The 13,487-nt window shown below is 42.5% G+C and overlaps 1 protein-coding gene across 2 annotated transcripts in view; it reads right to left on the bottom strand.

Moving 5' to 3' along the window:
* Window positions 1-13,487, bottom strand: part of ST5 (suppression of tumorigenicity 5) — a 186,772-nt gene that overhangs the window by 106,017 nt on the left and 67,268 nt on the right. For both annotated transcript variants that reach the window (XM_015414621.1, XM_015414613.1), the window contains exon 3: window positions 3,555-4,775. In XM_015414621.1, coding sequence (XP_015270107.1) covers window positions 3,555-4,775 — 1,221 coding nt within the window. The remainder of the gene's footprint in view (window positions 1-3,554; window positions 4,776-13,487) is intronic.

Raw genomic sequence — 13,487 nt, 5'->3', positions numbered from 1 at the left:
AGGTCACCCAGCTGGCTTCATGTTGAAGACTGGGGAATTAGACCTAGTTCTCCAGATTAGAGTCCACTGCTTTTAACCACTACACCACACTGGCTCTCCTTTTCAGCATGAGTTTTTTTCATCAGTTCTGGCCCCATACTGCTTCAGTATATCCCAATTTCCACAGGTTCTTTCTGGTTCCTTAGAGATTACTATTAACCAGGGCTATTTTTGGGCTTTCTGGAAGCCAATTTTCAGTTGCCTTTTCCCTTGTCGATAAAGTTTCTGTGGGTTTTCTTTGTCCCACCCACCTCCAGCCCACTTTTCCATTATTTGACTGTGGTGGTCAAACCAATCCATCTCCCCCACCCCCACCCTGAAGACAAGTGGTTTAGTTTCTTTTTCTTTTCTTTTCTTTTTTTAAAGGCACTAAAATATTGATATATTTCTGGAGCATCGTAACAATAGGCTTATCGGGTTCTCTGAATTCCAAGCTTTCGTTGTTTTAAAAAAATAAGTATTTAGCCCCTTCACTCAAGGAGATAAAAGGAAAAAGCATATCTCCACAAGGGTTAAATACTTACTTTTTTAATTTAAAAAAGGAAAGCTGAGGATTCAGAGAACCTGATGAGCCTATAGTTACAATGCTCCAGTGAATATATATTACTGGAGCATTGTTACAATAGGCTTATCAAGTTCTCTGAATTCTCAGCTTTCATTTAAAAAAAAAACAACCAGTGGTCCTGTGAAGCCACTGGTGACCCCACCAATGACAACACCACCCTCCCTTGAAAATCCCCATTACTGAAGGGATGTGCGGAAGAAAATAACTCCACAACTGTGAAAATGCAATGGGAGGGCAGAAAATCCTCATTACTGAAGGGATGTGCGGAAGAAAATAACTCCACAACTGTGAAAATGCAATGGGAGGGCAGACGTGTAGAAGAACCATGCCCAAAATTATTCCAAGGCTTGTGGATTGACTTCCAAGAAAGTCAGGAGTAACTCAAGCATGTGGGAAAGGTCACAGAGAAGGGAAAGCCATTACTTAAGAGTGCTCAGCTGGACTGTTTCCAGTCAGAGCAATGTCTGTTCTTCCTAGGTCCTGTAGACACTGTCTCTGGTTCCCTGAAACTTCCTACACCTGCCAGTACCTTTCGGCCTATCTGCATCCTTCCCCCAGTTCATCACTAGGCTTCATTGAGGACCTCCGCAATCTTCAGCTGGGGCGGTAAAGGATATTAACATGACCTGCCAGTCATCTTGCCATATCAGTGGCCGTGAACAGTAAACTAGCACCTAATCTTTTCCTAGCTATGCACAAAAGACGGTAGATTTTATTTATTTATTTATTTAGATTTGTATTTTGCCCTCCCTGCCGGGGTAGGCTCAGGACAACTAAAATCATAAAAACACAATACAATAAATATAAAATATCTAAAACAATGCATTCAAACTAACTTACATCACATAAAGTGCTAGCGACTAGCTTATAGTATTTAAGATGGTAACTTATGGTATTAAAGAAAGTTCCTATATAGACATTCAGCTTGATAGCCATTCTCAGTTTCGGCCGGCGAGCACAGGCTGTCAGTAACAGACCAGGCACTAGATTTCCATTATCAATAAGTTGTTAAAGTTGGTATTCAAAGATGTTAATATTGACCATGATGGAAGTGATGGTGATGGTGGTGGCAGCTCCTAATCGAAGGCCTGGTGGAAGAGCTCCATCTTGCAGGCCCTGCAGAACTGTAAAAGGTCCCACAGGGCCCTGTTTTCCTCCGGGAGCTCATTCCACCAGTATGGAGCCGCCACCGAGAAAGCTCTGGCCCTGGTTACAGTTAACCTGGCATCCTTAGGACCTGGAAGGGCCAATCGGTTCTGTGACCCTAACCGAAGTGCTCTCTGGGGTATATATGGGGAAAGGCGGTCCCTCAGGTATGTTGGACCATGGCCATACAGGGCTTTAAAGGTAAGAATCAGCACCTTGAAACGAATCCGGTATTCTATTGGCAGCCAGTGCAATGTCTTCAGGACATTTTACATTATATAAAGGCAAAAGAGATCACTGCTGCAAGACCAAGGGTTAAATCAAGGCCTCCTGAAACAAGTGCTTTGTCTTCTGTGGTTATCTATTAATTTCTAAAACAAAGGTTTATTCCTAAAATAAGATTTATTTTAAAAAAACATACAAAAGAAATTTATAGTCATTTCTGACATGATGAGCAAGGTTCAAGGATACACATTCTCATTCACATTTAAGCTACTGATCTGGATTCTTCCTGTAAAATAGCACTGACGATTTACCATAGTTTAAGGCAACCCAGAAACAGGTGTTTTTTGGAAATGAATCATAGACTTGAAAGATCCATTCTTTCAACACCCCCCACTCCATAGACATATACATACACTATTTTGATCAGGTCAAGCTGCTCTGAGATTACATTGGTATGAGAACACCAGAAAACTCCATTTGTAAGTTATAACCAAAATATTGCTTAGTAATTCCTTGCTTTAAAATATATATGCATTATGCATATTTTGGAGGACTGGATTTAAAGAACTGTGGTATAGTCCCCTTCATTCTACCTAGGGCTATTCCTAAGGATTTCTCTACAACAGAGAAGGATTTATCTACATCAGAATCGCATATAGTGCTGCCTACTGGCCTCTGAAATCCACTGTATTAAAACATTAAGATCACTGTTACACTGAAATGTCACCATAAAATTAATGAAAAGGTGGTGGACCCTCCATTTAATCAACTACGGCCCCGGTCACACGGGATATTTTGGCCCGGGAGAGGGACGGATTGGGGGTGCAGCAAACGGGCGCGATCTCACCGCAACATCTGGGAAGCGGCGCGCACCCATCCCCGATCCGTCCCTACACCCGGAAAACCCGCTGTAAAAAAGAACCTCCTACAGAGGAGGACATACCTGGAGCACCGCAGCAAGCGCGGCTGTGGGATCGCCGGCGTGCTTGTGTCCTCCAGATCAATCCAGGCTCCCCGCTGAACTGCGCATGCACACACATGCGCAGTTTGGCTGTTGCGCTCTTTCTTCAGTGGCTCCCCCCCAGCATCTGATCATGCCGGGGAGGAAGTGCACAGAGGCTCAGGGGATCTATGTGATCCCGCCGCCGCGTCTCTCTTTTGGTGCGGCTTTAGAAAGCCGCACTTTGCCTGTGCTATTCCCCCCCCCCGTGTGGCAGGGGCCTACAATGCATTTGATCAAATCAATACCTATATATACAGTTGTTACAGAATGTTTACAGAATGAAGACCTCCCCCACACTCTCATTTAGCCTTGCTTTAATTAAGATAAATGCTTCTCCAGCTATTGTAGCTGTTGGAAGACTCTCAAGTCTTTTCACAACAACATAATGCATATGACAAACCAGACCAGCAGGAAACACAAGCACTGATTCCACAGCACAAGAGCTGTAGGCGAATTAAGAGGGGGGGGGGTTTCATTCTTATCTGAAAAATATTACTTTATAAGGAGAAATATCATGCTATTCAAAAACGACTCCACAATATTTGAGATTATATGATGATAGTTTTCCGTCTTTACCTATTTTGGGGTTTTCTGTGGAAGCGTGACTCTTTCTTCTGTCTCCTAGTGACAGGGGGAGCAGGGGTTGATGGAAGAGGGGGAGGGACAGCAGCCACAGGTGATGGAGGTAGGCCATTGCTTGGTTTGTCTTTATGATTCTTGTCGGCTTCATACTCAAAGGTGCGTTTGGGCTTGGGCACAGGGTTTACTGCTGTGTCAACCAGGCTCTCGGGAAGCAGCTTAGAGCCAACAGAAATACCAGTAGCATTCAGTCCTTGCTGAGCTTTACTACTTTTCTCAGTCTCAGTGGACGTGCCCGGATTAGTCCCACATACAGTATTCCTTGCTTTATTATCACTGGCACTTTCTGCCAAGTCTTCAGTAATACCCGAAGTCACAGATTTTTTCCTCCCTCTGTCAACACTATAGCAGCTACTTGGCAACTGAGGGAGACCCCTTCCGGGCTGTTCTTTTAACGCCTGTTCAATTTTCTGTATTCTGTTCAGCACAGCAGACGTTTCTTTTCTGGTGTGCCCCTTTAGGAAAGCGCTTGAAGACTCGCTTCTGCTCGGCCTCTTTTCAAACCTGTGGCAGGAATCCCTGTCTAGGAATTCCTCCTCCTCCGTTTCTGGGTAGGAACATTCCGAAAACGTCCTGCTCATCCTCCGGAAGCCTTTGTATTCAAACGTCTTCTCGCTGCATGGAGAAGGCAACATGCTGGGACAGCCCTCACTGCCTGACCTATCTCCCACATCCCTCTTGTCCAAGCAGACGCTCATTCTAGGGGATGGCTCTTTGCGGCCCTCCCATTCCGATATCTTCTGCCTGATGTCTACTGCTTGGGAATGGATGCTAACCCTGCTAAGGGAGAGGTTCCGCAGACTTGCTGCAGTCTCCAAGGACAGAGTGCTACGTGTAAGCGGATGATGGCTTACTGTTTCCCCATCTTGCGCCTCCTTGGGAGCCTCCTTTTGGTCTTCAGTCTGATAAACGGACAGCCTTTTATCCAAGCAGCCAACGCTAATAGCTCTGAGGGGATGACTTGGAGATTCAGTGTCTGAGGCAGAAGCAGAAGTGCTTCTCAAGGAGACTCCCCAACGACTTTGATTCTTGAGGAGCACCCTGGAATTAGAAACTTTGGTGAAACTGCTGGAATGGCAGGAATCCTCACTGTCACTCAGGGGATACGATGGGCTTCTGGGCTGATATAAAAGTGCTGGCGGAGAGACCGACTGACACCTGAAAGCAAGAAGAAAAATATACATCAGCTATTTGGCTATCTAAAAAATTTTTTTCACAGCCAGTCTTTTCAGTTGGACCAAAGGTATGAGAAAACATACCTTTATGAAAACATGCCCGTCTGGTACTAAAATAAAAAAACTATTTATTCTGTTAATAACTAAGCTGGCCTTAGTATACAAATTACATGATTTTTAAACCTTTTTAAAAGAACAAGCAGAATTGCCTTTTTGTTGTTGTTGTTGTTGTTGTTGTTCAGTCGCACAGTCGAGTCCGACTCTTCGTGACCCCATGGACCAGGTCACGCCAGGCCTTCCTGTCTTCCGCCGTCCTCTGAAGTTGGCTCAATTTCATGTTCGTTGCATCGATGACACTGTCTAACCATCTCATCCTTTGCCGTCCCCGTCTTCTTTGACCTTCAATCTTTCCCTTTTTAGATCTAACCAATTTCTACTTGGTCAAGGTTTAGTTTCCAACCATGACCTTCAAGGAGCTACTGGAAGTTCAGAAGCCGGGCATGAATGTTATAGTCAACTATAATTTTGGTGTACAGAGGCAACTTCCTCTGAACATGAATATTTCAGTTAGCTGTCATGGTTTAATAATCACTGCTAGATTCATCTTCCATCATCTGTTTAATGCTATTTTAAAACTACCTATTTTAAAACTCCACATTACATGCACACTTATGTAATAAAGGAACAACGAGGTTTTTAAAACAAAAAGCAGTCTCTGAAGGCTGCAGTTTTGAATGGACAAATGACATAAAGATAGTGTTCTCCCACTGGCCTTTTTCTGCACCTGATCACACATTCATAAGGCAGGAAAAAGGCTTTATGGGGCCATTGAAGAACAGAAAATTACTACTAAAACAACAATTACCCCCTACACCACTCCACTGCTTAACATCACAGTATCTCAAGGTTACTTTTCTTTTTAAACCTGTTGGGGCTTCAATAGAATGCTCCTTAGCTATTTAGAAAATTTAGAAAACAATTCAATCGGACATCATAAAACATCCAACAAACAACGCAGCAGGATAGGATTACCAGATTAAAAGACAATGCAAACAAACAAACAAAAACTATCCAAGGTATGACATACTATAGTGCAGAAAGTAGGTTATAAAGATAATGTAGTAAAAGGAGGTGATACATATAATAAACATTGCGATAGACTACAATCCTATTCTCTCATAAAAGCATCCATTATACTATAGTTCCAGTCCCATTATAAAAATGAATGCCCTCCTGAGCATACAAGCTGAGCTGTGGTGGAGAATGGTCGACACTAGGAAGCACTCCCATGTGCCAGCCGGATCAATGTTTTTTTAGAGGAATTTGGGGGCTCCCGAACTCCACTGAGCTCCCCAAAGAGGAGAACAGTGCAAGGGGCTCCATCGAGACTCCCTGCAAGCGGCGGCAAGCGGGTGGGAGTCCTTTGATTGCCCCGAGGCAAGAACCGATCAAGAGCACCCATGCCACACATTGAAGCGAAGCTGTGACCACCCACATGAGGGGGAGAGGCAGAAAACTTCAACTGAACTGCTTAAAAATATTAACACCGTGAGTAGATGTATAAGCAACAACATCAGAGACTCCCCATTGATCAAGCCCCCTTTAAATCTATTGAAAACACAAATGATTAGAGGGGTGAAGAATTTCTTCCTTTCCCCCCCCCCTTTCTTCAAGTGACTAAGAAAAGATTGAAAGCGTTCTTTAAAATGGCTTGGGCAAAAGAAGAGAAGGTTTTGGTCTGAGAATAAAACTGCCAAAATGATTGCTCTTTCAATAATGTATAGTGGATTACAAAATTTTGGAAATATTCATCTTATTTGGCTTTGATCTACAGGGAAGTAAGAGCTCATCCTCTTTTTGGAATTATAAATAAATTATTTGGATTTATATGAACTATATGAAGACCCTTTATTAAAGGATTGCAAATAATTATATTTCAATAAACATTACAACTAAAAAGAAGAATAAATAACAAACTTTGTCTTTGTTGAAACTATAAAAGTACACTCTGTCTTCTCTGCACTGTTAACAATTGATAAGAATGCTGGCCTTGGTTGAAATTGTTTCAGTCTTTAATATGACCATAATGGTTATTGTTTTGCAAGTATAGAAGTGGGGTGACTGCAAGGTTTTACTGAAAGGTAATTTGAAAGACTCTCTCTTTTTAACTTGGGAATGCTCCTGCTTTTCTTTTATGTAACTATAATAAAATCTGTTGTGTAAGTATAGACAGCTGTATAACTGTAGAGACTGTACTGACAAACAGTTGAAGAGATTCCCTGTTTTTAACACGATACTTTGGAAATGGCCAGTGCAGGCAAAGATACATTATTGATTACAGACTTTAAAGGATTAATACAGGAAACAATCACAACAGCAGTAAAAACAGCTGTGGAAAAAGCTATGAAGGATATACAACCTAAGTTTGATCTACTTTTACAGCAGAGCACCAATCAGAAGGAAGAGCAAATTGACATGACATTTACTTTTGTGAAGCATATTGGTATAGAAGATACAGATGAAGCCTATAACCTAATGGATATGACCTACAGAACATATCCAAAAAGAGACAAACTGACTGAAGAACTGAACATGAGACCCTATGAAAGAGTGATAAGAGATGAAATTACTGAACCAGCAAATGAAATATCTACTCAAAGAGAGAGAAAACAAGAATATGTGGAACCTCAAACTACTTTAAAAATTGATTATAGATGGTTACCACCAGAAGATACCTATCTCAAGGGGAAAAGGCACAAAATTAAGACTTTAAGACTTAAGAGGAGAAATCAGAGAATGAAGAAGAGGATGAAAACTCATGGAAAAGCTCTAAATTTTTGTGGATAAGAGAGAATACACAAGCCTCAAATTTTAGATAAAGGAGAAAACACATTTTATAAAAGTTTGAACAATATAATTATTAAACAGCTGTTCAAAATTCCGTAAATGAATCGAAACATTGGAAAATATACTAAAAGACGATAACATTTTATTTTATAAACATATCTGAAAGATCATGGTAAGAATGTAAGGTGAAATTTGGAAAACAAATATCGAGGTATTTAAATATGTAATTTGATGAGGTAATGAAATCACCTACCATTTAGATACTTATGTAAATCCTTGTGTGTGCATGAAACTACATGGTTTAGATTTTGAAATGGATTGAAGAATACAATAGATAAAACATACAGACATACAACCTTTTATAGAATACAAAAATTTATATTTAAAAATATGCAAAAGCTGAACATTTCTGTTTTGCACATTCTGCAAAATGATAGAAGTGTGGGGGCCTTCCTAATCATCTCAGGCAAGCCATTTCATAAGATGGGGTCGGCAACAGAGAATGAATGTGTACAGGCTGCTGCCAATCTTACCTATTTTCAGGATGGCAACCTTAAAAGGTTTTGTTCAGATGAGTGAAGTTCATGCTGCAAAGCATGGTGAGACAGGCAGTCCTGCAGGTAGGCAGGTCCAGTAAGGACATGAAGGGCTTTGTTGGTGATGACCAGCACCTTGAACTGAACCCAGTAACTGATCAGTAACCAATGGAGTGACTGCAGAATGGACACGATATGCATGTTCTGTCTAGCTCTTGGTAGCAACCAAGCTGTGGCACTCGGTACCTACTGGACTTTTCAAGTTGACTATAAGGGCAGACTCATACAGAGTGCATTACAATGGACTAGCCTTGAGATTACAGTGACATGCATTCATATGGTCAGATCAGCTAAGTCAAAGGAATCATCTTCCAGGCTAAATGTAGGGGGAAGAAAGCATTTTTTGTAGCTGCATTAACTTGCTCCTTCAACAAGAATGATAGGTATAGTATGATTTCTAGGCTCTTAACTATATCAGTTGGACCCCATCAAATGGTGGAAGCCCAATGTAGACCTCCACTTTTCCAACCAGCAGGATACAGATAACTGAATAAACAATCCAATTCTCAGTCAAAAGATGGTACACTTTGTGCTGAAGACTGGCTAGTAACCCTCCCTTCTTCAAACATACATAATTTACCACCAAAACCAGGCTCTTATATCTCTCACCCTCTGACACAGAAGGATGCTTTGAAGGATTCAGAAGCCTTCCCCCACTTTTTTTTTAAACAGCCGGCAGGTAAAACCAGCCCTGAAAGAAAGATGAGATGGATTTGAGCATTCAGTCCACTGCACATCTCAATGCTCCTTCCTTTCAACAACCTTGTAAGAGTTTTGCAGGTGAGGAAGAGAAACGGATCTTGCTTAAAGCTGCCCTGAGCCTGCCTCAGTGGGGAGGGTGGGGTATAAATCAAATAAGTAAATAAATAAATAAATAATAAAGTCCCCCTCATGGATCACTGCCTATACCAAGAGTTGACACGCCATCTTGCCCAAATAATTGCCCAAACAATATTTTAAATTAGAGTCTATGGCAATATAATGCCAGGTGCTGTAATTCGGCAACATATTTCATATATAGAAGCACTTTCTATTGAGCTCTAGTTATGCTTGTAGAAGATATGACTTTGTGTCAATTCAGAGGGCTGTGGTGAAAAATACTGCTTTAAGATAGAAAGGATATCTCTATAAGGAACATTAGCAAACTGAGTTGGTGCTAGGGAGCCTGGGCTACATCAAAGGTGGCTGCCACACAGACACTGAATAACAAAGCACATTTCCTGCCTGGGTTGATAACGCCAGGGCTATTTTTGAACAGGAATGCACAGGAACGGAGTTCCGGCTGGCTTCAGAATTGGCCACACCCACTACAGCTAAAACCTCGTTTTGCCTGGCTACAGAGGGAAGGCCTGGAGAGCGACACACACACCCCCAGCGACTCTGAGGTGGACAGGCCAGGGGAGGCCCTGGAAGGATCGGGGAGGCATTTAAATGCCTCCCCGTGCAGTTCGCAGCCTGTCCAAGGGCCGGCTTGCCCGGGCGCCCCGCAACTGCAGGGCGCACCGGCAAGCCAAGGGAAGGCATGGGGTGTGGCCTAATATGCTAATGAGACACCCTGTCAGGGATGTGGCCTAATATGCTATTGAGTTTCTTCTGCTGGGTGTGGCCTATTATGCTAATGAGTTCCTGCTGGGGTTCTTTCCTACCAAAAAAGCCCTGGATAACGCCATTGGCTTCCTAGTAAAACTGTGCTCTTGTTGCAGTTCTCCTGCTTGACAGGACATGCAGTGCTAAATCCTCTGATATGCCCCTTGGCAGCTATATCTGTCTAGGTTGCTTCACTGCCCTTAAGCTTCCATCCAGCTCCCACACTGCTGTGGCCAAGCTCATTCAGCCTGTGCTTCCCTTATTCCACAAGGAATCTCTCTGTGCCTCAGAAGGATCCCATCTTCATCCTTAGTGTCACATCTGGAGGCCACACAGAAGGTGCACGACTGACAGGTAACTTAATGGCAACCGTCCAGGGATATTAGGAAGAAAATTCTGAATGGAAATCGATCTGGAGCTCTTCGTTAATCACCTCTCCATGCTTGAATATCAAATTATCAACTCTAAAATTAGTAACAAGGTGGTATAAGACCCCAGTGCAATTGTCACACTCATCATCTTCTATGTCCCCCACTTGCTGGAAAGGTTGTGGCCTCAAAGGTGATTATCTCCACTCTTGGTGGTCTTGCCCAATTGTAGCAGAATTTTGGTTAAAAATAATTAAACAAATCAATCTAATAACAAGGAAGAAAATTCTGAACTGAATTGACAGCTACCAAGAGCAAAACAGAACTGGAAGATGAAACTGCTTTGGCTACAAGGCTGAATTCCAACACTTCCTGATACGGCAAGCCAAGGAGCCAAAACACTATATCAGCACTGATCATCCCTGAACTTCTCTTGCACTCCAAATGTCGTCTGAAGAGAAGAAAAGGTCATCATACTAAATGCTACAAGTCTTTATGAACAATGTTGTCACTGGTCAGATGAAAACATGACTATTACCTATAGAGAAGTAATGGTTTGAATCCAACCAGGTGGGGTTTTTTTGTAGTCAATCTCACCCTGTTTACTTCCTTACTAACAACCCACAAGGCTTTTGTCTATGCATGTTCCATGATCCCCAGCACAGCACTTTAGGGGTCAAAGGGGACCCCTTCCTACCTTTGGGGGCACCTGCAAAAACAAGCAAAGACTTAGATTTTTATTAAAATATTTGCAAGGACTGTGTGGGATTCAAATCTGTACAGAAGAATACAGATGGAGGAGGGGAAGGATGCAGGGAATGTACAATTCCTTTAAATGTCAAGAATGTACAGCAGGGTGATCGGTCCTGCTCTGTTAACCAGCTGTAAAAAGACAAAGAGGAAAGCTGTTTAGATGTCCTCTGCTTCCAAACAAATACAGTACAGAAAGAGGCATACACATAAATGTGCCATCCAATCAATGCTATGAGTTTGGTATTTATCACACTCTCTTTCACATGTGTACACTCATGTCCATTCCAACTACCGTTAATATTTCACGAGTTAGCCAGTTGGCTGGCTTTATTGCCAAACAGCTCTCTAACACTGCCCAAGTTTCTGAAATAGTCTAAGGGCGATTTCGCACTAGAGTTGTCTCGCTGCGCAGTCGCCGTTTGCCCGACGACACAAGCATGTTAATTTCACACCCGAGGCTGCGGGGCTGCATTTTGACCCACGGCTTTGCCCAATTTCCTCCGCAGTTTCGTGATCCTGGTTTTTGAGGATCACGAAACTGCAGAGGAAATTGGGTGAAGCCGCTGGTCAAATGCAGCCCCGCAGCCTCGGGTGTGAAATTAACATGTTTGTGTCAGGGCAAACGGGGCTGCGCCGCGAGGCAGCTCTAGTGCGAAATCGCCCTAAGTTTTAACCCCTGATATCTCCACTTCAAAAGGATCTCAGGAAGTGCTGGGAAAGAATTTTCTCTGCCTGAAGAACATAAAAAGTGCCTTGCTAGATTATACCCGTGGTCCATCTAGTCCAGCATCTTGTTTCACACAGTGACCAAACAGTTGCCCTGGAGGGCTAAAACAGGGCATAGAGTTGAAAGCCTTCAGCAAACCTAAACTTTTGGGCACAGATACAATCCCCTGAACATGGGGATTTACATTAGTCAATATAGCTAGTAGCCATTGACAGACCTACGATCTCCTACTAGTATTCATTTCCAGTCAGGGCAGATAATATTGACCACTACTGACCAATTATTTGATTCACTACGAGCTTCATATGTTTAAGCTCAGTGCCTTCTTTCATTTGGTGATCTTATTGAATATAGACCATATTGTGGAAAAGAGAGGGAGCGATTCTATGAGCACATCCACAATGTGTACACAGAGCTATCACATTCAATGAAGTGAAAGGTGAAGTTACTGTACATCTATGTGTGCACAGGTATCTCATGGAAAGTTGCACAAGTGTGCACAGGTATCTCATGGAAAGCTGGATTAGGCTCATGCATTTTAGTAGAGACCAATGCACTTTGGAAAATGACCCTTTTAACTGAACTGGCTGGTCCCAAGAGCAAAACAACTTTAGCTACAACGCTGAATTCTAACACTTCCTATCATATGGCAAAAGGCCAAAACACTACATCCACACTGATCATCCCTGAACTAGTAATTGTGCCATGGACTTCTCTTACACTCCAAATGCCTCCTGAAGAGAGGAAAAAAGTCTTCATAGTAAATATTACAAGTCTTTATAAATCAAATGCTGTCATCGATCAGAGGAAAATATAGCCATTAACTATAGAAAATAATAAGTTGAAGAACCGGCTCACTATTCATGACTGGCAAACAGGGCGACAGCTGAACTTGTACATGTCTGAGCATCCCTAATTTTGGCAGCAGTGGAGAGATTCTTGTTTATTTATTATTTGTTTATTTAAAATGTTTATTATAGCCACCCCTCCTCCTTGTGGAACTCAAGGCAGCTTACAAAATAAATGAAGCATTATAAAAACACAGTAGAACAACCATTATAAACCCCATAAAAGTCATAGTTTAAAAACTCCAAATAGGACCACCAATAATAAAAGCTATACCGATCAAAATGCAGTCCTAAATAAAACTGTTTTCAATTGCCCCCTGAAGATTGACAATGAGGGGGCCATGTGCACCTCCCTGGGGAGATTGTTCCATAATTGTGGCTGCCACAGAAAAAGCCCTCTTTTGTGTGCCACCAATTGATTGGTGGGGCCCTTTAATTGGTGGGACACTTGGAAGGGCATCACATTGCAATAGTCCAGTCTAGATTTAATGGATCACTGTGGTTAAATCTGATTGACCCAGGAACAGATGCAGCTGACACAAGTTGGTGGGGCCCTTTAATTGGTGGGACACTTGGAAGGGCATCTTCCCAAGATCTTAATTCCCTGGCAGGAGTTATGGGAAAAGATTGTTCTTCAGATACCCTGGCCCAGGCCATGTAGGGCTTTAAAAGACAAAAAGAACACCTTGAATTGGACTTGGGAGTAGATCAGCAGCCAGTGTAATTGTTGTTTTGGGAATTATGCCCCTGATAGCTGGCCCCAACCAGCAGTCTAGCTGCAGAATTCTGCACTCGCTGTGGCTTCCGAACGCTCTTCAAGGGTAACCCCAACCATTGCTCCCTCTAAGCTGTGGAGTCTCGTGAGCAAAAATTCTACTTTGTGAGCTACTGGCATTCAAGTTGTGAGCGAGCGATTTGGCTGCTGCACAAATTAGTTTGCTCTGGAGCCATCCTTCCTGAGCTAAGACA

The sequence above is a fragment of the Gekko japonicus genome, unplaced genomic scaffold (genome assembly GCF_001447785.1).
Source record: "Gekko japonicus isolate JY-2015 unplaced genomic scaffold, Gekko_japonicus_V1.1 scaffold1601, whole genome shotgun sequence".
Taxonomy (NCBI): Eukaryota; Metazoa; Chordata; class Lepidosauria; order Squamata; family Gekkonidae; genus Gekko; species Gekko japonicus.
This window is presented reverse-complemented; position numbering and strand designations above follow the sequence as displayed.